The sequence below is a fragment of the Triticum aestivum genome, chromosome 3B (genome assembly GCF_018294505.1).
Source record: "Triticum aestivum cultivar Chinese Spring chromosome 3B, IWGSC CS RefSeq v2.1, whole genome shotgun sequence".
In the NCBI taxonomy this organism is placed as follows: domain Eukaryota; kingdom Viridiplantae; phylum Streptophyta; class Magnoliopsida; order Poales; family Poaceae; genus Triticum; species Triticum aestivum.
The window spans coordinates 169,663,557-169,687,714 of record NC_057801.1 but is presented as its reverse complement, the minus strand read 5'-3'; the positions used below and the strand labels follow the sequence as shown (position 1 = coordinate 169,687,714).

Sequence of the window (24,158 nt, the reverse complement as noted above, 5' to 3'; positions counted from 1 at the left end):
CCTCCAGCACTCTGGTTTTATCTGAAACTTCTCCGGAACACTTCTGGTGTTCGAATATAGCCGTCCAATATATCAATATTTATGTCTCGACCATTTCGAGACTCCTCGTCACGTCCGTGATCTCATCCGGGACTCCAAACAAACTTCGGCCATCAAAAACACATAACTCATAATATATATCGTCATCGAACGTTAAGCGTGCGGACCCTACGGGTTCGAGAACTATGTAGACATGACCGAGACACATCTCCGATCAATAATCAATAGCGGAACCTGGATGCTCATATTTGCTCCTACATATTCTACGAAGATCTTTATCGCTCAAACCGCATAACAACATACGTTGTTCCCTTTGTCATCGGTATGTTACTTGCCCGAGATTCGATCGTCGGTATCGTCATACCTAGTTCGATCTCGTTACCGACAAGTCTCTTTACTACTTCTGTAATACTTCATCCCACAACTAACTCATTAGTTACAATGCTTGCAAGGCTTATAGTGATGAGCATTACCGAGAGGGCCCAGGGATACCTCTTTGAAACACGGAGTGACAAATCCTAATCTTGATCTATGTCAACCCAACAAAACATCTTCGGAGACTCCTGTAGAGCACCTTTATAATCACCATTTACGTTGTGACATTTGGTAGCACACAAAGTGTTCCTCCGGTATTCGGGAGTTGCATAATCTCATAGTCTGAGGAACATGTATAAGTCATGAAGAAAGTAGTAGCAATGAAACTGTAACAATCATAATGCTAAGCTAACGGATGGGTCATGTCCATCACATCATTCTCCTAATAATGTGATCTCGTTCATTAAATGACAACACATGTCTATGGTTAGGAAACATAACTATCTTTGATTAACGAGCTACTCTAGTAGAGGCATACTAGGGACAATATGTTTTTGTCTATGTATTCACACATGTACTAAGTTTTCAATTAATACAATTCTAGCATGAATAATAAACATTTATCATGATATAAGGAAATAAATAATAACTTTATTATTGCCTCTAGGGCATATTTCCTTCAGCCGCCACACCCCGAGGATGCTCACTCGAAGAGCAGCGACAAGGACACCTACGCGCTGCCGGACGAGGTTGCACTGGATCCCCCAACTTTGGATTGGTTTTGGGGCCAGTATGATCTTTGTCTTTGGAATTCTCTGCCACCGGCTGAGAAAGCTAGGCAAGTGGCTTTCAAGAAGGAGATGGAAGAGGAGGATGCCAGGTACCAGGCGGCCTGTGAAGCCCGTGATGCCGCCTGGAAAAAGGAGGCGTCAGAGCTTTGGGGCGGGCATGTCGTCGTGCGGAGGAGCTGTACGAAGACAGGTACTTCACGAGGAAGGCCAGAGGCGCTAGGCGCCTCATCGCTGCATGGATCTGGGCCGATAAGCTCTAGCGTGCCACCGACGAGGAGCTCCGGTGGGTGCCAATGAAATGGCAAGATTGTTCGCGCGCTTCCGCCTGCAAGAGGTAGATCGGCACGTCAAGCGCTGTGAGGCGGAGGAGGCGGAGTACTGCCTCCGCTTTGGGAAGATGCCGTGCACCAGGGAGCTGCTGGCGCGGGGCTGTCGGAATAATGGCCCCAGGAGGGATTATTAGTTTTAGTATTGTTCGTTTTCAATTTTATGCGTTGTACCTAGTAGTTAAGTATCATCACGTATATGTGATGATGTTATATATATTCTATGATGAACTAATGAACAATTAATATTATACATATTATGAATTCCATTTTCTATCTATGTTTATATACTAATTTGAAACTATCTTTTATCATCCACATATATAGAATGGAAAGTGTATAAACACACATTGAAACAGAACATATAAGAACGGAAAACAGAGTACACACATTGAAACAGAGCAATAAACAGAGCAATAGTATGATTGCTGTGAATACATAGCTACCCACGTCGAAACGACTCAACAAAATAAACGCGTCCATGAGACCATGACCATCAGCCCTTGCCTACGGTAGCTCTTGGCTCTTCCTGAACTCGTGCAGGCATTCGTCCAAGCGGTCGACACGCTCGCGGTACATCTGGAGCGCGATCTCGAGCTCCAAGTTTGCTATTTCATCAGAGCTTGCCACCTTGCAGATGCGACGGCCATGTTCCTCTACTGCGTCCAGGTGGACACATGGGCCAAGGAGGTGGTCGAGCCTACCAACCAGCGCACTGGCATCGAGCAGGCCGCGGACAAGGCGAATGGCACGACCCATGTGAACGGCATGGCGGGCGTCTGGTGCAAGTACGGCACGGTCGGCCTCTGGTGCAAGTATGGCACAGAGGGCATGTGCCCACTCCTCGCGAGGAATGGGGGTACTGACGGGACGTGTACCCAGCTGCGACACCCTATCGACAGCAGGCAAGCACCGATGGATCCGCTCTTGCTGTGCGCCATGCCGCGCCTCTCGCTCTACGGTGCTCCAACGGTCTCGCCGTGTGGCGAGCCATATCCTATTGGCGCGGACGCACCTAGCTTGCTCTATGGCGCGCCATCGATCATGTTGTGTGGCGAGCTGCAGCCTCTCAGCGCTGACATGCCTATCTTGATCTGTGGCGCTGAAGCGCCATGCGCCAAGGGTCTGCTCAACCCTGGCGATGACGTGCATCACGGCGACATCCATCATGTTGCCAGGGAGCGCCGCGGCCTCGATGGGTCGTGGCACCTTCTAGTTTTCCTCGTCGACGAGGTTGATGGCAGAGGCGGCGCTTTGGTGCGTTGGCATGCTTGGAAAAGGTGGATGTGCTACAGGCTGCGCTTGTTGCCTCCGTGTGTCGTGCCATGCCTAGGTTTATGTGCAATATCGTTGGGTGGCGAGAAACAGGTGAGGAAATGGCAGGAAACGGCAGCGTGTTCATAGAACGCCATCAGTTAATGGAAACTTAGCATATATAAGGAACATCGAGCTAACACAAGAAGTAGATGATGATGAGATGAACACGGACGACACTAGGGAACCCATCGGTGATGAATTCATCAATCACAAACAGTTGTACACTAGCAAGTGTTTGCCCACAACACACACGGATTATTCCATCACAAACAGGTCAGATGGATCAACTGTATGCCATGTATACACATTGTCAAAAAGTAATGCGGTATACCTTCTTTAACATATGTTAAAAAATAAAATAAAAATAAAAAACAAGGACCTCGAGGTTAAATTAGCTGAGGGAATAGGTCATTTCAGGTCATTTCGGTAATTTGACCGAAATGACCCATCCTATCAGTTAATTTAACATCAATACAACTTCCCATCCAGTCACCCATCTGATGGCTGCTCCAGCCTGAGCACACTTAACTTGAGAATTCTCTTAGATGAGCTACTGGTGGAATAGCTAGTCCTTGCTGGTATAGGATGCCTCTTCGCATCCTTATGGCGTATCCAGATGACCGCCCATCCCCCAATGGCCAATACATGTTGTGTAGACAGAGCATATCACATATGTCTTACTAGAAGCAATCATTTGTGTTATTATCGTCTTCGCACACATTTCTGATTACAGACATGTTTGCCGCGTATCACACACATCTTGTTATATTGAACCGTTTATGTTCTCTTATCTCAACGCAAACAATCCGAGTGAACCGCATGCCGTATATCACACACACCTTGATTTTCCTGACCGTTTGTTTTGTGTTGCCTAATCACAAACAGTTCATCTGAGTGAACCGTATGTTGAATATCGCACACACCTTTATCGAGCTGCACGTTTCTTTTTTTCCTCCTCATCACAAACATTTCGTTGAACTGAACCGTATGCCCTGCACCGCACACGCAACTAAAATCTGAACCGTGTTTGATGCATCCGTCATCGCAAACGTTTTACACATTTTTGACGGTTTTCTTACACCACCATTTGCGATTATTACATCACACACAGTTTCTCGAAGGGTCTCTGATCGTAGTGTCGCGTTAGCAGCATCCTGCAGTAGTGTCTTCTCTCACTTTGATTATCAATACCATGTTCTACTTGATGTTCTTGGAGATCTATTCGATGTAATATTCTTTTGCGGTGTGTTTGCCGAGATCCGATGAATTGTGGATACATGATCAGATTATCTATGAATATTGTTTGGTTCTTCTCTGAATTCTTATATGCATGATTTCATATCTTTGCAAGTCTCTTCGAATTATCGGTTTAGTTTGGCCTACTAGATTGATCTTTCTTGCAATGGGAGAAGCGCTTAGCTTTGGGTTCAATCCTATGGTGTCCTTTCCCAGTGACAGTAGGGGCAGCATGGCACGTATTGTATTGTTGCCATCGAGGATAAAATGATGGGGTTTCCATCATATTGCTTGAGTTAATTCCTCTACATCATGTCATCTTACTTAATGTGTTACTCTGTTCTTCATGAACTTAATACTCTAGATGCAGGAAAGAGTTGGCGATGTGTGGAGTAATAGTAGTAGATGCAGAATCGTTTCAGTCTACTTGACACGGACGTGATTCCTATGTTCATGATCATTGCCTTAGATATCTCCATAACTTTGCGCTTTTCTATCAATTGCTTGACAGTAATTTGTTCACCCACCATAATATTTGCTATCTTGAGAGAAGTCACTAGTGAAACCTATGGCCCCCAGGTCTCTTTTCCATTATATTGAATCTCTTTTACACCTACTAGTTTCCGATCTACTATTTTGCAATCTTTTACTTTTTGACCTATAAACCAAAAATACCAAAAATATTTACTTTACCGTTTATCTATCTCTATCAGATCTCACTTTTGCAAGTAACCATGGAGAGATTGACAACCCCTTTATCGCGTTGGGTGCAAATTGTTGATTGTTTGTGCAGGTATTCGGTGACTTGTGCGTTGTCTCCTACTGGATTGATACCTTGGTTGTCAAACTGAGGGAAATACTTATGCTACTTTGCTGCATCACACTTTCGTCTTCAAGGGAAAACCAAACGCAAGCATAAGAGGTAGCATTTTGGTATGATTTGAATGGAACTAACCCGGATTGCCGCTGTTTTCAGCAGAACTACCGTGGTGTCGTTTTTTGTGCAAAAATAAAAGTTTTCAAATTGGGCTGAAAATTTGCGGTGATTTTTTATGGAAAAAAGAGACCCATGAAGCTTCGAGTAAGGACTAGAAGACTCACGAGGAAGTGACAAGCCTGGGGGGCACGGCCTCCCCCCAGGGCACGTGTGGCAGGCTTGTCGCTCCCGCGTGGGCCCTGATACGTCTCCAATGTATCTATAATTTTTGATTCTTTCATGCTATTATATTATCTATTTTGGATGTTTTATATGCATTAATATGCTATTTTATATTATTTTTGGGACTAACCTATTAACCTAGAGCCTAGTGCCAGTTTCTGTTTTTTCCTTGTTTTTGAGTTTTATAGAAATGGAATATCAAACGGAGCCCAAATGGAACAAAACTTTCGTGATGATTTTTCTTGGACCAGAAGACACCTACGAGACTTGGAGATGAGGTCAAAAGGCCTACGAGGATACGGCAAGCCGTAGGGGTGCGCCCCCTGGCTAGTGGTCACCTTGGAGGTCCTCTAACCCTAATCTTTGGCCTATAAATTCCCAAATATTTCCGAACCAACAGGAGCGTCCACCAAAATACTTTTCCACCACCGCAAGCCTCTGTTCCTGTGAGATCCCATCTTGGGGCCTTTTCCAGCGATCTGCCGGAGGGGGATTCGACCACGGAGGGCATCTACATAAACTCTACTACCCTTCCGATGATGCGTGAGTAGTTTACTACAGACCTATGGGTCCATGGCTAGTAGCTAGATGGCTTATTCTCTCTCTCTTTGATCCTCAATACCATGCTCTCCTCGATGTTCTTGGAGTTCTATCCGATGTAATACTTTTTTGCGGTGTGTTTGTCGAGATTTGATGAATTGTGCATTTATGATCAGTTTATCTATGAATATTATTTGAATCTTCTCTGAATTCTTATATGCATGATTTAATATCTTTGTATTTCTCTTCGAATTATCGGTTTGGTTTGGCCAACTAGATTGGTATTTCTTGCAATGGGAGAGGTGCTTAGTTTTGGGTTCAATCTTGCGGTGTCCTCACCTAGTGACATAGTAGGGCTAGCGAGGCACGTATTGTATTGTTGCCATCAAGGATAAAAAGATGGGGTTTTCATCATATTTCTAGAGTTTATCCCTCTACATCATGTCATCTTACTTAAGGTGTTACTCTGTTCTTATGAACTTAATACTCTAGATGCATGCTAGATAGCGGTCGATGTGTGGAGTAATGGTAGTAGATGCAGGCAGGAGTCGGTCTACTTGACACGGACATGATGCCTATATTCATAATCATTGCCTTGGATATCGTCATAACTTTGTGCTTTTCTATTAATTGCTCAACAGTAATTTGTTCACCCTCCGTGTTATTTTCTTTCAAGAGAGAAGCCTCTAGTGAAACCTATGGCCCCCGGGTCTATTTTCTATCATATATTTTCAGATCTATAAACCAAAAAACCCAAAAATACCTTGCTGCAATTTATTTGTTTTTACTTTTTTTTTACATTTTAGAAATCTTTTATATCTATCTCTATCAGATCTCATCCTTGTAATTGACCGTGAAGGGATTGACAACCCCTTTGTCACGTTGGGTGCAAGTGTTTCATTGTTTGTGCAGGTGCATAGATTGGAGACTTGCTTGTACCTCCTACAGGATTGATACCTTGGTTCTCTAACTGGGGGAAATACTTGTCTCTACTTTGCTGCATCACCCTTTCCTCTTCAAGGGAAAAACCAACGCAAGCTCAAGAAGTAGCAAGAAGAATTTCTGGCGTCGTTGCTATGGAGGTTATACATCAAGCCTGCCAAGTACTCATCATAAACTCTCATCTCTTGCATTACATTATTCGCCATTTGCCTCTCGTTTTCCTCTCCCCCACTTCTAAAACGATTTCTGGAAAAACAATAAAACATTTGCCTTTTTATTCGCCCTTCTTTCGTTCGTCTTTTCCTTTAATTTTTGTTTGCTTGTGTGCTAGATTGCTTGCTTTGTCACGATGACTCATGAGAATACTAAGTTGTGTGACTTTTCCAACACTAATAATAATGATTTTATTAGTACTCTGATTTCTCCCGCCACTAGTGCGGAATCTTATGAAATTAATGCCGCTTTGTTGAATCTTGTTATGAAAGAACAATTTTTCGGCCTTCCTACTGAAGATGTTGCATCCCATCTAAACACTTACGTTGAATTGTGTGATATGCAAAAGAAAAAGTTGTGGATAATGATATTGTCAAATTGAAGATATCTCCATTCTCACTTTGAGATCGTGCTAAAACTTGGTTTTCATCTTTGCCTAAAAATAGTATTGATTCATGGAATAAGTGTAAAGATGCTATTACTTCCTAGTACTTTCCTCCCGCTAAGATCATCTCCCTTAGGAACAATATAATGAATTTTAAGCAACTTGATCATGAACATGTTGCACAATCTTGGGAGAGGATGAAATTGATGATAAGAAATTGCCCTACGCATGGTTTGAGTTTATGGATGATTATACAAAAATAATATGCGTGATTGAATTTTGCATCTAGAAATCTTTTAGATTCCGCCGTGGGAGGTAATTTTATGGAAATCAAATTAGGAGAAGCTACTATACTCCTAGATAATACTATGGCAAATTACTCTCAATGGCATACAGAAAGATCTTCTACTAGTAAAAAGTGCATTGAAGAAATTGACACTTTGAGTGGAAAGTTGGATGAATTTATGAAATTGATTGCTAGCAAGAGTGCTCCTATTGATCCTAATGATATGCCTTTGTCCACTTTGATTGAGAATAATAATGTATCAATGGATGTGAATTTTGTTGGTAGGAACAATTTTGGTAACAATGCTTATAAAGGTAATTTCAACCCTAGGCCTTTTCCTAGTAATTCCTCTAATAATTATGGTAATTCCTACAAAAATTCTTATGTAAATTATAATAAAATACCCTCTGATCTTGAGAACAGTATTAAAGACTTCATTAATTCTAAAAAAGCTTTCAAAACTATGGTTGAAGAAAAATTGCTCAAGTTTGATGATTTGGCTAGGAACGTTGATATAATTTCTCTTGAGATTGATTCTTTGAAAAGTAGATCTATGCAACCTAAGCATACTATTAATGAATCTCTGAAAGCTATTAGGATTTCTATTTATGAGTGTAAAGAAAGAACCGCTAGGATGCGTGCTAAGCAAGATTGGTTTTTTTTAAACGTGTTCTTCTATTTCTTGTGATAATAATGATGAAGATCTTAAAGTGATTGGTGTGACTCCTATTGAATCTCTATTTGCTAATATAAATCTTGATAAGTATGGGACTAGAGATGAACCAACTTTAGTTAGAAGGCATGCTAATTATTCAGAGTTTAAAGATCTTAATGAAAAAATTGATAAAAGAGGGATTGAAAAGGTCAAGACTTTAAGTAGCGATGAACCCACTCTTTCGGATTTCAAGGACTTTAATTATGATAATTGTTCCTTGATAGATTGTATTTCCTTGTTGCAATCCATGTTGAATTCTCCTCATGCTTATAATCAAAATAAAGCTTTTACTAAACATATCGTTGATGCTATGATGAAATCTTTTGAAGAAAAACTTGAGTTGGAAGTTTCTATCCCTAGAAAGCTTTATGATGAGCGGGAACCTACTATTAAGATTAAAATTAAAGGTTATAAGTGCCATGCTTTGTGTGATTTGGGTGCTAGCGTTTCCACGATTCCAAAAACTTTATGTGATGTGCTAGGTTTCCGTGAATTTGATGATTGTTCTTTAAATATGCATCTAGCGGATTCCACTATTAAAAAACCTATGGGAAGGATTAATGATGTTCTTATTGTTGCAAATAGGACTTATGTGCCCGTAGATGTCATTGTTCTTGATATATATTGCAATCCTACATGTCCTATTATTCTTGGTAGACCTTTCCTTAGAACGATTGGTGCAATTATTGGTATGAAAGAAGGAAACATTAGATTTCAATTTCCATTAAGGAAGGGCATGGAACACTTTCCAATAAACAAAATTAAGTTGCCATATGAATGTATTATGAGGGCCACTTATGGATTTAATACCAAAGATGATAATGCCTAGATCTATGTTTTATGCCTAGCTAGGGGCATTAAACAATAGCGCTTGTTGGGAGGCAACCCAATTTTCTTTTTTATGTTTTTTGTTTGCTACCATTATTCAATAAAATACACATTATTACCTCTATAGTAATTGTGTTTTGGTGTTTTAATTAGTGTGTGAGCCAAGTGAGACCTTTGGGATGATCTGCGGTGATAGTTGATTTGATCTTGCTGGAAAACAGAAACTTTTGCGCCCAGTAAAACAATTTTAGAAATTCACAGAAGCATGATTTTAATATGAATTTTATACAAAAGAAATATATACAAAATACCCATATTTTCCTAATTTTGCAGAATTTTTGGAGTTACGAAAGTATATGAAGTTTCCAGATTGCTACAGACTGTTCTGTTTTTTGACAGATTCTGTTTTTCTTGTGTTGTTTGCTTATTTTGATGAATGTATGTGTAGTATTGAGGGGTATGAACCATGAAGAAGTTGGAATACAGTATATATTACACCAATATAAATAAAGAATGAGTTCACAACATTACCCAAAGTGGTGATTTGCTTTTCTTATACTAACGGATCTCATGAGTTTTTAGTTAAGTTTTGTGTTGTGAAGTTTTCAAGTTTTGGGTAAAGATTTGATGGACTATGGAATAAGGAGTGGCAAGAGCTTAAGGTTGGGGATGACCAAGGCATCCCAAGGTAATATTAAAGCACAACCAAGCATCTAAGCTTGGGGATGCCCCGGATGGCATCCCCTCTTTCGTCTTCAATCCATCGATAAATTTACTTGAGGCTATATTTTTATTCATCACATGATATGTGTTTTGCTTGGAGCGTCTTGTATGATATGAGTCTTTGTTTTTTAGTTTGCCACAATCATCCTTTCTTTAAACACCTTTTGAGAGGGACATGCATTAATCGTGAATTTATTAGAATACTCTATGTGCTTCACTTGTATATTTTGAGCTAGGCAATATGCTCTAGTACTTCACTTATATCTTTTTAGAGCACGGCAGTGGCTTTATTTTATAGAAATTGTTGAACTCTCATGCTTCACTTATATTATTTTGAGAGTCTTAAACAGCATGGTAATTTGCTTAGGTTATGAATTTAGTCCTAATATGATAGGCATCCAAGAGGGATATAATAAAAACTTTCATATACAGTGCATTGAATACTATGAGAAGTTTGATTCCTTGCATATTGTTTTGAGATATAAAGATAGTGATATTAGAGTCATGCTAGTGAATTATGGATTGTTAGAAATACTTGTGTTAAAGTTTGTGATTCCCGTAGCATGCACGTAAGGTGAACCATTATGTGATGAAGTCAGAACATGATTTATTTTTTGATTGCCATCACTCGTGTTGAGGTCAGGATCACGCGATGGTTAACTCCTACCAACCCTTCCCCTAGGGGCATGCGTGTAGTACTTTGTTTCAATGGCTTCTAGACTTTTGCAATAAGTATGTGAGTTCTTTATGACTAATTTTGAGTCCATGGATTATATGCACTCTCACCCTTCCACCATTTCTAGCCTCTCTAGTACCGCGCAACTCTCGCCGGTGCATTACACCCACCATATATCCTTCCCCAAAACAGCCACCATACCTACCTATTATGGCATTTCCATAGCCATTCCGAGATATATTGCCATGCAACTTCCACCATTTCGTTTATTATGACATGCTTCATCATTGTCATATTGCTTTGCATGATCATGTAGTTGACATCATATTTGTGGCAAGGCCACCATTCATATTTTTCATACATGTCACTCTTGAGTCATTGCACATCCTGGTACACCGTCTGAGGCATTCATATAGAGTCATATATTTTTTCTACTATCGAGTTGTAATTCTTGAGCTATAAAGTAAGTAAAAGTGTGATGATCATCATTATTAGAGCATTGTCCCCAGTGAGGAAAGGATGATGGAGACTATGATTCCCCCACAAGTTGGGATGAGACTCCGGACAAAAAATATAAAAGAAGAAGAAACAAAGAGGGCAAACAGCCCACAAAAAAAGATAGATAGAGAGAGAGAGAGAGAGAAGAGAGAGAAGGGGCAATGCTACTATCCTTTTTCACACTTGTGCTTCAAAGTAGCACCATGATCTTCATGATAGAGAGTCTCTTATTTTATCACTTTCATATACTAGTGGGAATTTTTCATTATAGAACTTGGCTTGTATATTCCAATGATGGGCTTCCTCAAATTTACCTAGGTCTTCGTGAGCAAGCAAGTTGGATGCACACCCACTTAGTTTCTTTTTGAGCTTTCATATACTTATAGCTCTAGTGCATTCGTTGCATGGCAATCCCTACTCACTCACATTGATATCTATTGATGGGCATCTCCATAGACCATTGATACGCCTAGTTGATGTGAGACTGTCTCCTTCTTTTTGTCTTCTCCACAACCACCATATTCTATTCCACCTATAGTGCTATATCCATGGCTCACTCTCATGTATTGCGTGAAAGTTGAAAAGGTTTGAGAACACTAAAGTACGAAACAAATTGCTTGGCTGATTTCGGGGTTGTGCATGACTGGAATATTTTTGCGCGGTGAAGATGGAGCATAGCCAGACCATATGAATTTGTAGGGATAACTTTCTTTGGCCATGTTATTTTGAGAAGACGTGATTGCTTTATTAGTATGCTTGAAGTATTATTGTTTTTATGTTAATATTAAACTTTTGTTTTGAATCTTATGGATCTGAATATTCATGCCACAATAAAGAATATTACATGGATAAATATGTTAGGTAACATTCCACATCAAAAATTCTCTTTTAATCATTTACCTACTCGAGGACGAGCAGGAATTAAGCTTGGGGATGCTTGATACGTCTCCAATGTATCTACAATATTTGATTGTTCCATGCTATTATATTATCTATTTTGGATGTTTTATATGCATTAATATGCTATTTTATATTATTTTGGGGACTAACCTATTAAGCTAGAGCCTAGTGCCAGCTTTTTCCTTATTTTTGAGTTTTACAGAAAAGGAATATCAAACAGAGTCCAAACGGAATAAAACTTTCGCGGTGATTTTTTTTGGACCAGAAGACACCTATGAGACTTGGAGAGGAGGTCAGAAGACCTACGAGGAGACGGCAAGCTGTAGGGGCGCGCCCCCTAGCTTGTGGTCCCCCTGAGGTCCTGTAACCCTAATCTTTGGCCTATAAATTCCCAAATATTTCCGAACCAACAGAAGCGTCCACCAATATACTTTTTCACCACCGCAAGCCTCTGTTCCCGTGAGATCCCATCTTGGGGCCTTTTCCGGCGATCTGCCGGAGGGGGGTTCGATCATGGAGGGCATCTACATAAACTCTACTGCCCTTCCGATGATGCGTGAGTAGTTTACCACAAACCTATGGGTCCATGGCTAGTAGCTAGATGGCTTATTCTCTCTCTTTGATCCTCAATACCATGTTCTCCTCGATGTTCTTGGAGTTCTATCAGATGTAATACTTTTTTGCGGTGTGTTTGTCGAGATCCGATGAATTGTGGATTTATGATCAGTTTATCTATGAATATTATTTGAATCTTCTCTGAATTCTTATATGCATGATTTAATATCTTTGTATTTTTCTTCGAATTATCGGTTTGGTTTGGCCAACTAGATTTGTATTCTTGCAATGGAAGAGGTGCTTAGTTTTGGGTTCAATCTTGCGGTGTCCTCACCCAGTGACATAGTAGGGGTAGCGAGACACGTATTGTATTGTTGCCATCAAGGATAAAAAGATGGATTTTTCATCATATTTCTTGAGTTTATCCATCTACATCATGTCATCTTACTTAAGGCGTTACTCTGTTCTTATGAACTTAATACTCTAGATGCATGCTGGATAGCGGTCGATGTGTGGAGTAATAGTAGTAGGTGTAGGCAGGAGTCGATCTACTTGACACGGACATGATGCCTATATTCATAATCATTGCCTTGGATATCGTCATAACTTTGCGCTTTTCTATCAATTGCTCGACAGTAATTTGTTCACCCATCGTGTTATTTTCTTTCAATAGAGAAGGTTCTAGTGAAACCAATGGCCCTGAGTCTATTTTCCATCATATATTTTTAGATCTATAAACAAAAAACCCAAAAATATCTTGTTGTAATTTATTTGTTTTTACTTTGTTTTACATTTTAGAAATCTTTTATATCTATCTCTATCATATCTCATCCTTGCAATTGACCGTGAAGGGATTGACAACCCGTTTGTCGCGTTGGGTGCAAGTGTTCGATTGTTTGTGCAGGTGCATAGATTGGAGACTTGCTTGTACCTCCTACTGAATTGATACCTTGGTTCTCTAACTGAGGGAAATACTTATCTCTACTTTGTTGCATCACCCTTTCTTCTTCAAGGGAAAAACCAACGCAAGCTCAAGAAGTAGCAGCCCCCCTTGCCGTAAAACCAATGCCAAAATTTTCTATAAATATAGAAAACCTAGAAAGAAACCTAGAACTTCCGCTCCGCCGCCGCAAGCATCTGTACCAAAGGGATCTTATCTGCAGCCCTGTTCCGGCACCCTGCCAGAGGGGAAAATCATCACCAAAGGTCATCTTGATCATTCCAGTAGTCTCCATGATGAGGAGGGAGTAGTTCACCCTCGGGGCTGAGTGTATGTACCAGTAGATATGTGTTTGATCTCTCTCTCTCTCTCTCTCTCTCTCTCTCTCTCGTGTTCTTGTGAAAACCCAGCCCATATATTAATTAAATTAGAATGTTCATACAATCATTCTTACAACATCAGCCACACAGGCCGGAACACTATTAATAAGAGCACCGTCACATCTATTAATAAAATAAACTTAGCTAACTCGTGCGCCACCATATTAGCTTTCCTGCTAATATTGGAGATCTTAACATTCGCCAACATCTTAGAAATACTCAAAGTTTGTTTATTTAGGTCAACAAAGGGGGGTGTCAAGACTGTCATTTCCAAGAGCACTGACCACAAAAGAACATTCGATTTCTAAAATGATGGGTTTGTGAAGGGTGATACCGATATGCAATCCAGAGAGTGTCGCTCTAAGTTCCGCTTCCTCAGCGCTATAGCAAGCTCCAATATAATCCCAAGAGGAGATGACAACTTCTCCAAAGTGGTTTCTGACAACCACCCCTACACTCACAGCGTTGATTGCCTCCACAAATCTTAAAGCACTCCTTGTTGGGAGGTTGCCAAGCAACAAAACTCCTCTCCGCATTATTCAAAGCCCAAATGTCATCCCCCAATTCCTTGCCTCTGTTACTTATCACTCCCTGCGGTTTTGAGTGACAAAAAGAAAAGGAAGCCCAGTAATTTTGTACAAATTTTACTGAAGCTGAGATGGGTTCTTTACCTTTCCCAAAAATCAGATCATTTCTTAAATGCCAAGCTCTCCACAACATGAATATAGTTTGCTCACGTGTTGACGGATTTAATTGATCTAGTAAAATAAGGAGCCAATCCGGCCCCGTATTTTTGAGAAGCCCTTCAGCTGGTAAATTCCACACCTTTCTCAAAGCCATACAAAATGCACAAGCCTTTGGACAACTCACCAAGGCATGAAAAGTGCATTCATCCTCAACACCACATATTGTACACCTACTCAGGATGGCTTGATGATGCTTAACTCTGTTAACTTGAACCGCCAAACTGTTTGAAGCAACTCGCCAGGCAAAAATTCTAATCTTCTGAGAAACATTGGCTCTCCAGATAATATTCTAGATCCTCCTATACCCATTAACTGCTCCACTAGAATTCCCTGCTCCACTAGAATTCCCCAGACTATCTGTCGAGTCCTTGATATTCAGTGCGAGCCTATACGCACTCTCCATAGAAAAATATGCCACTTTTCTCATGATGCCAAGCAATAAGGTCTCCCTCACCCAAATCCAGAGTACGTAGCTTTAAGATTTCATCTGCATCATGAGGGTAAAATAAGTGCCTGATCAGATTCTCACCCACCTCCTAGAATTTGTCATGAATAACTCAGACACCCATTTAATCCTTGTTCTATTTTTCTTAGCAGTAATCTTTAGGCCAGACTCCCTAGGGATCCAATTATCTCTCCATATGTTTATACTGTCCCCATCGACACCTCTCCAAATTACACCTTGTTTCAATAAGTCGAGACCATGCATAATACCTTGCCACGGAAGTGATGTTGATTGAGGGAAGACAATGTCAATAAGATGCCCATGAGGGTAATATTTTGCTTTCATCACCTTAGCACACAACGAGTCTAGAAAACCAGTAACCTCCTTGCTTGTTTGGCCAAAAGTGCTTGATTAAATAGTCCGAGATCACGAAATCCCATACCTCCCTCACCTTTTGGTATTTATCCCAAGCCAGCCAATGAGTTCTCCTTCTATTTTCCTCATCACCCCATCAGAAATTCTGGATAACTCATCACAGAGGGACATAGGAAATTTAAAGATACCCATGGCATAGACCGGAATGGCCTGAATAACAAACTTGATTTGGATTTCCTTCACCCTGCTAGAAGCATATTTTTCAACCCAGTCATTCACCCACTTAAGTGCTTTATCTTTGGTAGATTGGAATTTGCCCGCCTTCATACGACCTTCTGGCACTGGTAAACCTAGATATTTATCCTCAAATCATTCACTCCTGATTCGAAGGATGACCAATATGGACACCTGATCTTCCAGAGAGCATTTTTCCCAAATAAAATGGAACATTTTCCTGGGTTTAACAATTTTTCTATACCCTCTTCATAAGCCGTCAAAAATCCTTTAACGGCCAAAACTTGCTCCACCGAACCCTTAAAGAACAGGAGACTATCATCAGCAAATAATAAATGAGAGATACCTGGAGCCTATCTATTCAACCGGAAATCTTGGATCACCCCTCTTGCCGATGCATCATTTAGAAGCAAAGAAAGGGCTTCAGCCACAAAGATGAATAAGTACGGCGATAATGGATCCCCTTGCCTAAGCCCACGCGAGGGGTGAAAAGACTCCAACAGCTGGCCATTAAAGTGCACAGAAAATTTTACTGATGTGACACATGTCATAATCCACTTTATCCAGGTTGGTGCAAAGCCATACACTCCAAGCATATTTTCAAGGAACTTACAATCCACACGGTCATAAGCTTTTGCAAGATCCAACTTATATGCACAATATTCACCACGACTATCTTTGAGATTATTTAACGAATGCATACATTCAAAAGAGATGAGAGCATTATCTGAAATTAATCTTCCAGGAATGAAGGAACTTTGGGTAGGAGAAATCATACCATCCAAAAGGGGTCTCATTCTGTTTATGAGACACTTGGAGATAATTTTATATATGATGTTGCATAGGATTATTGGCCGAAGTCCTTCATCGACTGGGGATTCTTCACTTTAGGAATAAGAACAATGGTAGTATCATTTATCCCTTCGCGCATTCTTCCCGAGACAAAGAATTGTTGGACGACACGACAATGTCTTCTTTTAACAAACCCAAGTTCCTTGGAATAAACTAGCTAGAAACCCGTCCAGCCCAGGCAACTTCAAAGGACCAATTTGGAAGAGAGCGTCACTAATTTCTTGCTCCAAAAATTCTTTACATAGATCCTCATTCATTTCATCATTCACCAATGGTTTCACAAGTGGAATAATACGAGATGGGTTAACCATAGCATCACAAGAGTAAAGGTTCTTGAAAAACGAATTAGCGATACCTTTGATTTCATCCATATCATGAGACAGAGATCCACTTCTTTTAATGGCAGAAATATTATTCTACTTCACTCTCCATGTAGCCTTCCATGGTCTTTTTTGTATTCCTATCCCCCCATCTCATTTTGTCCAAACATGATCTCTGCTTCCACATAATTTCTTCCTTAATTAGGAGCTCATCCATCTCAGTTAGAATTTTCTTCCTCTCCTCTATTGCATTATGGTCATTCCTCTTAAAAAGCACATTTAATCTTTTACGAGCAGAGTCAAGTTTTTTTTTGGCAAATATCCAATGTAAACCTTACTCCATCCATGAAGAGACTTCATCAACTTGTCCAGATTATTTGCCACATCTCCCAGATCATTAACGTGCATACTTTTATTCCAACACGATTCAATCCGCACTTTCAACTCCGCTTCCTCCCTCTCCCAGCATGCTTCATATTTCAACTGCTTAAAAAACGTACCTGAGTGAGGGGCACCCATCAATTCAATAAGAATAGGACAATGATCAGATCTGGAGCTGATAATATGAGTAACCTTGCAATCAGGATATATAGAAGACCATTGGGGGCAGGCGACCACTCGATCAAGCCAAACTTTGACATTTTTATTACCTTCCTGATTATTATTGTAACTCCAATTCTTGTCGATTGCACGATCTTGATGTAACGTGGGCTTTGTTGTGATGAATAATGAATTGAGTCTTTACCTTTGAGGTTTCACTATTATCGAATTGAATACTTTTTAGATTTGAGAACACTTGATGTATGTCTTGCATATGGATACCCGTGAACGTGGTGTTCTATTGATTCAATTGATATATGTTTTGGTATTCAACTTGCAGATTATCGTGACATTGGGGTAATCTATGCATAGGGGTTGATACACGTTTTCGTCCTGCTTTCTCTGGCAGAAACTTTGGGGCACTCTTTGAAGTTCTTTGTGTTGGATTGAATATTATGAATCTGAAGTTGTTTGATGCATATTGAATAATCAACTCACAGATACTTGTGGTGACACTGAAGTATCTAGGTTACATTAGAGTTAGTTGATGCGTATCATATTATGTTATTTTAATACAAACTCTAGGGCTGTTCGTGAAACTTATAGGGATGGCTTAATAGATTGATTAGAAAAAGATAACTTTGAGGTGGTTTCGTACCTTACAATAATTTCATCTTATGTTTTCCGCTAGATAAGAACTTTGGAGTGATAATAAACCTATATCTGCTATCCATACTACACTTGTATCACCATCTCTTCGCCGAACTAGTGCACCTATACCACCGATATCTGCTATCCATACTACACTTGTATCACCATCTCTTCGTCGAACTAGTGCACCTATACCATTTGCCATTATATTGGGTGTGTTGAGGACACAAGAGATTTCTTGTATTTGATTGCAGGTTTGTTTGAGAGAGACCATCTTCATCCTACGCCTCCCACAGATTGATAAACCTTAGGTCATCCACTTGAGGGAAATTTGCTGTTGTCCTACAAAACTCTGCACTTGGAGGACCAACAACGTCCATAAGAATAAAAGTTGCGTAGTAGACATCAGCCTATATTACACTGATGAATTGGAGTTATTGTGTATCGTTCTAGGTTGTGACCGTTATATGATGAATATCATCCAACACAGATATCCATCACTGATCCAATGCCTACGCTTTTTGCATATTGATCTTTACTAAGTTACTTTCGTTGTTGTTGTTGTTACAATCACTACAAAACTGATATTGTTACTATTACTATTACTATTACTATTACTATTGCTACTGTTACCACTGATATCAAACTATCATACTACTATGCTACTAAACGCTTTGCTGCAGATATTTAGTGTTCCAAGTGTGGTTGAATTGACAACTCAAATGCTAATATTTGCAAATATTTTTTGTCTCCCCTTGTGTCGAATTAATAAATTTTGGCAAATAATATCCTCAAAACTGTTGTGATCCCCTATACTTGTGGGTTATCAGTCATCTTCATATTGTTTTTGGGTGTGCATAGGCGTGATTTTTTTTGTTTTCTACTACGTTTACCAATAGGGAAGTGGTTGCATGGCCGACATGCGAGCCCTAGGACGGGCGACAAGAGGACGCGTGTGGGTCCGCCTCGTGTCCCCGTGGACACAAATCCGACCCAAATTTACGCCAACTTTTGGTCAAGGTGGACACGAAACAGACATAATTTGGGGTTGCACTCGCACATTGGGCTGCCACATTTATCCATTTCGACCCAAATGGACTGGACAAACAAAATGGATCATGCGTTGGAGTTGGCCTATCCAAATAGACTTTTTTCCCTAACTCAGCGAGAATAGTTTGGGGTGGATGCATGCAACCATGTCAAATGTTAGAACGTTTTGGTGATCCATGTTGCGGATGTTGGCTTTGTAGTCATCCTCGTCGTGGGAAATACACAGAGCGCCTGGATGCTCCACCCCTTATACGAATTTTAAATTCAAAAAGTACCGACAATTTTTTTTAAAAATCTAAAAATTTGGGATATCAAATTAGTTTGCCCCATCTACTCCCATATGAAATTTCATGAAAGAATATCAGAAAATATATCTGTGACAAAGAAAATATACTCCAATCTACAATCCATCCACACGGTCTTTTCTTCATACATAGGTTTTTTATTTGTTTGCCAAGGTTACATTTTCTGATATATTTTCACGAAATTTCACATGAAAGTAGATTGCACACTTATGTGGCCCAAAATCTCAGTTTTTTTTCAAATTTCCCTGTGTTTTTTCTTTTGAACTAATGAATGTTCCTATAGCCTATAGCTGTGCTACTCCGTCGGTCGTCCTTAGGCTGGCCATAGTGTGGTAACATAAGTAGTGTCAAGCACTTGGGACTCGCAAACATGCTTATGTGACAGACAATTAAAGAAGAAAGAGATGGTTATAATAACATAGGTAGATATCGTAACATAATAAATGTGATGCTACTATATGTCATGCATGGCAATAAATGAGACCACATATGATACTAATCTATGATACTATGCACTATAAAGGTAGTAATATATGCATGTTACTAGTGTAAGGGCTTGTTTGGTTCCAAATAAGTCACCAACTTATAAGTCGAAAAGTGAAAAAAATGACTTATTTTGTCAAACAGACACGACTTATAAGTCACCCCAACTTATAAGTCATAAGTTGCTCCACCCCAACTTAAAACTTATAAGTCACCCCCTTTTGCGTTGGTCCCACCACCTGCATGCTGTTGATTGATGTGGAAAGGTGTGTCAGATGACTTATAAGTCAGGTGACTTAAAATCAGTGACTTATAAGTCGTCACCTGACTTATAAATTAGATGATTTATTGAAACCAAACATGCCCTAAATTACTCTCCAGTGTAACCAGCCTTATCCGTGGTCCACAGCCAGCCTCGACCACTACTGCTCTCACCTCGCGACTCGTGCACACGCCCCTCTCTCGAGGCTACCACTTGTAGAGCACTCGAAGAGCTGAGCGAGCAGGCGCTCTGGCTCTGCCGCCCGGAGACTTCAAACCCATCACTTCTTCCTCGCATCCCTCGCACCCCACTTCCCACTTCCCAAGCGCGCCCACGCGCACGAAAATACTCCTAGTACTAATTCGAGAGCCAGTGAGTCTAGGGTCGAGTCCCGGCTGGGGATGACGAGCCCTCGCCGGCGATGGACTTGCCGCTAGCCCTCGCAGCTCTACTCCTCCTCCTCCTAGTGCTCCTCGCTGCCCCGCCGGCGGCGCTCCTCATTGCCCTCCACCTGAACCGCCGCCGCCGCCTAACGCCGCCCGAGCCGGCGGCCGCGGCGCTCGAGCCGAGCGCGCCGGCCGAGGAGAACGAGGGCGGGAAGGAGAAGAGGCGGCGGCGCAGGGCGAGGCGGAAGCAGCAGCAGAAGCAGGGCGGCGACGGGGCCCTCTCGCAGGCGGCAGGCGGCGGCGGGGACGACGCGCTGCCGCCGCGGCCGCGGTTCCCGCTCGCCTCGGTGGCCGGCGCACTGCAGCGGCGGATCACCGCGCGGTACGACGAGCTCGCGCGGGCCAGCCAGGCCCAGTCCCTCACCATTGACCAGGTTGGTGGGTGCGTCCAATGCAATGCGACCCTTCTCGGCATCCTTATTACTAGCTTCCTTGCACTAATGTGCTGAGCGTAGGATCCCTGCTCTGCTCCAATGACAGGTGTTGCCGTGCTACCAATTGTGGGATTGGTTTAGTGCCCCAACAACTGCGAACGCAGATAGCCCCTGCTAATGTCAGTCTACAATTGGTGTTTGTTTCGATGGCAAGCTAGTATTGGAGTTTAACGGCTTGATTAGAGAAGTACTACTCCTCTCCATTCCAAATTACTTGAAGTTCTATGTTCTCTCTATTCCAAGGAAGTTTGACTTAAGTCTATGGAGAACTATATCAACATCCACAACACCAAATTAATTCCATTAGATTCATCATAAAACATGTTTACATACTACTCCCTCCGTTCCTAAATATTTGTCTTTATAGAGATTTCAAATAGACTACCACATACAGATGTATATAGACATATTTTAGAGTGTAGAATCACTCATTTTGCTCCGTATATAGTCATTTGTTGAAATCTCTAGAAAGACAAATATTTAGGAACGGAGGGAGTATATATGTTCAATGTTATAGATAATATCACATTTGTCTATAGACTTGGTCAAGTATAAAGAAGATTGACATAGGACAAAATTAGATTCAAATAATTTGGAATGGAGGGAGTAAGATACCAAATGGGCTCCCATTGCTAGGTAGGTGCATGCTTCATTAGTCCATCTGCGACGGGATGTCGGTGTGCTGTTGGTTCTGCTAAATGCTTTGACTTGAATTTTTACCACCAACGATAGTTAAATTATTATGGATTTTACGATGCTACTCCAATGACACTGAAACCCATTCCAAAAAATGGGTCCAGTTTTAGTAGTGGTTAATTGTCATCACCGTCAAATTGGGCTTTTGTCAGTAACTGTGGCACATAATGCTGACATCCTTTTGTAATTACAGCCTGGCACCATTTGAGTAACTGCAATAGCAGGGAATCAGTGGTTTTGTTGCTTCGATATGTTTAGTTTAATCATACTCAAAATGAAAACCTAGTATATCCTTGTTGTGTGCCAGTGTTCACATATGGAACTATTCTAACAAAGTGTTCTCTTCCTAATAAACAACCTCAACTGACAGTTTTATTTCTTTGATTTGGAGGGCTATATACACAACTTGATTGTCAGAGGCTCAATACAGTAGAACAAAAAAAAGATTTTTCCCATTTTGATGGACTTTTGATATAGTTATAACTTTCCTTAGTGGAAACGCAGGCCGGTGGCTGATGCGGCTCCATGGTGTCGATTGTTTGGGGGGGGGGGGGGGGTGACCTGGCGGCAAAACCAGGGAGGGGGGAGGGGGAATTTGGCGGTTGCGGGCTGATTTTTAGAGCTTGCTGCCAAAAATATACGAGTCCGGCCAATATACAGTACCTGTTCGGGACCCTTTTTCATCCGTTACCGTATATCGGTGCTTATTTTGCGGGGAGGGCGGATTTCCGGCATCTGCTAGAGTTGCTCTTACGCAAACACGCCGCAAGCAAAGTGGTAACCTGTGACCCCCACTAGAATTCATTTTTGTGTAGACTGTAAATCTAGATCTAGCTTTATATTGCTCTTGCGATTGTGGGTTTCGCCGCAAACCTTCCGCGACAGATCTACAACCATGCGGGTTTCCCATCTCGTCCTCCTTGCTATTAGTGTCATCCTGTCCCGTCAGGTCCCACCTCAATCACCCCAACCATCATTGCCACTTGCTGGTGGTGGTGGGAAGAAGAGAAAACACCCGAGGAGGAAGCAGGAGGGCATGGATCGCACAGCTAAGTTGGGGGCTGTTGAGGAGGAAAAGGGGCCAACACCGAACACCTTGCTCCTCCCCCGGTTGAGTGGTCCAATGAAACAAAGGATCACCAAGGAGTATCGTCGGTTGTTTGGGGCTTTTGGTGGTATTGAAGAATTCTTTCACCAGGTTGTACACTATTTTCTTCAGTTCTGCTTTGCATCTTCAATTGATTTGAATGTGGAGGTTGGTGTGATTTGAGTGCGTTCTAAAAGAGGAACATAATTTTTGGTGGTTCTGTGAACTTCCATAGCTAAATTGTGCACCAGTGTGGAGTTATTGTGCAGTTTAACTGGGGCATAGTAGAATCTGTGCGTCTAATTAGTGTTTTTATGAGAATTTAAGGTGTTCAGTGCTTATATGATTAAAGATTTACCTTTATTTGGTTAGATCACCATGGACCATACCTGTATTGGAGGGTTTGTCCAAAGCAAGTTTGCAGCCGAAAACAGTATATTTTGTTATCTTCACGGCTTTGTGCCTTTTACCAATTTCTCCATGTACTTCTACCTTGTTTTTTCAGGTCCATGAGTTTCTTAACACTCTTGTAGATGCGAGGGACGAACTACTACAAAAGTATGTGACTATTTGCATTCAGCTTTACCCTTCAGAGTTCAGACATGCATACCCCACATGTTGTACAAACTCTCAGTGATGTGTTGTGCTTCTCAGGTCTGAGAACACCCGAAGAAGCATCACAATAAGGAAGGCCATGTTATCTAACAGTCGTAATGGTAGGTCTTCACATGACCACCTTCGCCTATGTCAACAGGTGAGGCATTAGAGAAAAATAAATCCATACCGACATCAACTAAGAAATGCTGTTAACATTCGAAGGTGCAATGTTGTGCCGACTTCAGCCTTTTTTATACCCTTGGGCATTGCTGTAGGTGGGTAAGTTGGAATTTGAATATGAAAGACTAAAGAAAGATGCCAGCATTTACCATAATCTTCATGAGCAGCTTCAGCTGTCATCGTGCTACAAACTGGTAACGCGCTTCTGTTCTTCTCGCAAGCAAGTACCTTTGGTCCGTGATATGAACATACCAGATGTTGTGACACCAAACCTTTCTCCGTGGCAGATGGAGGAGAGCAACGATGAAGCGGAGAAGAAAATCCGTGAAGCAGCCTTCGCCAAAGGGGTACGCGATACCGCTTTCGAGGACCTGCTGGCCGTGGAGAAGAAGGATGACGCCTTCTGGCGTCGTCACGGGAAGCTGAGGTCGATCTCGGACAGCATGTAGGCAGCGAGACAGCAGACTAGGCGATCGCACTGACTGTCATCGTCGTTGCCAGTCTAAGACTCCAGGAACTAGAAACTGAATTTGTCCCTTGGTGAGAACTTGTGTGTGTTGAAACCATGGACGGTGTGATCGTGCTCGTCAAGCTCTTGGGCCTCCCCCTGTGCCTTGAACTCTTGAGTCATGGCTATGAATAAGATCTGAACTGGGCAGATCCAAATGAAAATGTGTTTTCCTTGGGTGGT

The 24,158-nt window shown here is 41.3% G+C and overlaps 1 protein-coding gene across 2 annotated transcripts; it reads left to right on the top strand.

The window, feature by feature from the left end:
* Window positions 1-20,262: 20,262 nt before the first annotated feature.
* LOC123069196 (uncharacterized) lies at window positions 20,263-24,153 on the top strand. Of its 2 annotated transcripts, none has more exons than XM_044491980.1 (5): window positions 20,263-20,847; window positions 23,196-23,248; window positions 23,345-23,444; window positions 23,563-23,661; window positions 23,755-24,153. In XM_044491980.1, exons 1-5 carry the CDS (start codon window positions 20,449-20,451, stop codon window positions 23,914-23,916), a joined length of 813 nt encoding a protein of 270 aa, XP_044347915.1. In that variant the 5' UTR covers window positions 20,263-20,448; the 3' UTR covers window positions 23,917-24,153. The 2 variants fall into 2 exon arrangements, with proteins under 2 accessions (XP_044347915.1, XP_044347916.1); XM_044491981.1 differs by lacking the exon at window positions 20,263-20,847 and adding an exon at window positions 22,199-22,801.
* The last annotated feature ends 5 nt before the right edge of the window (window positions 24,154-24,158 follow it).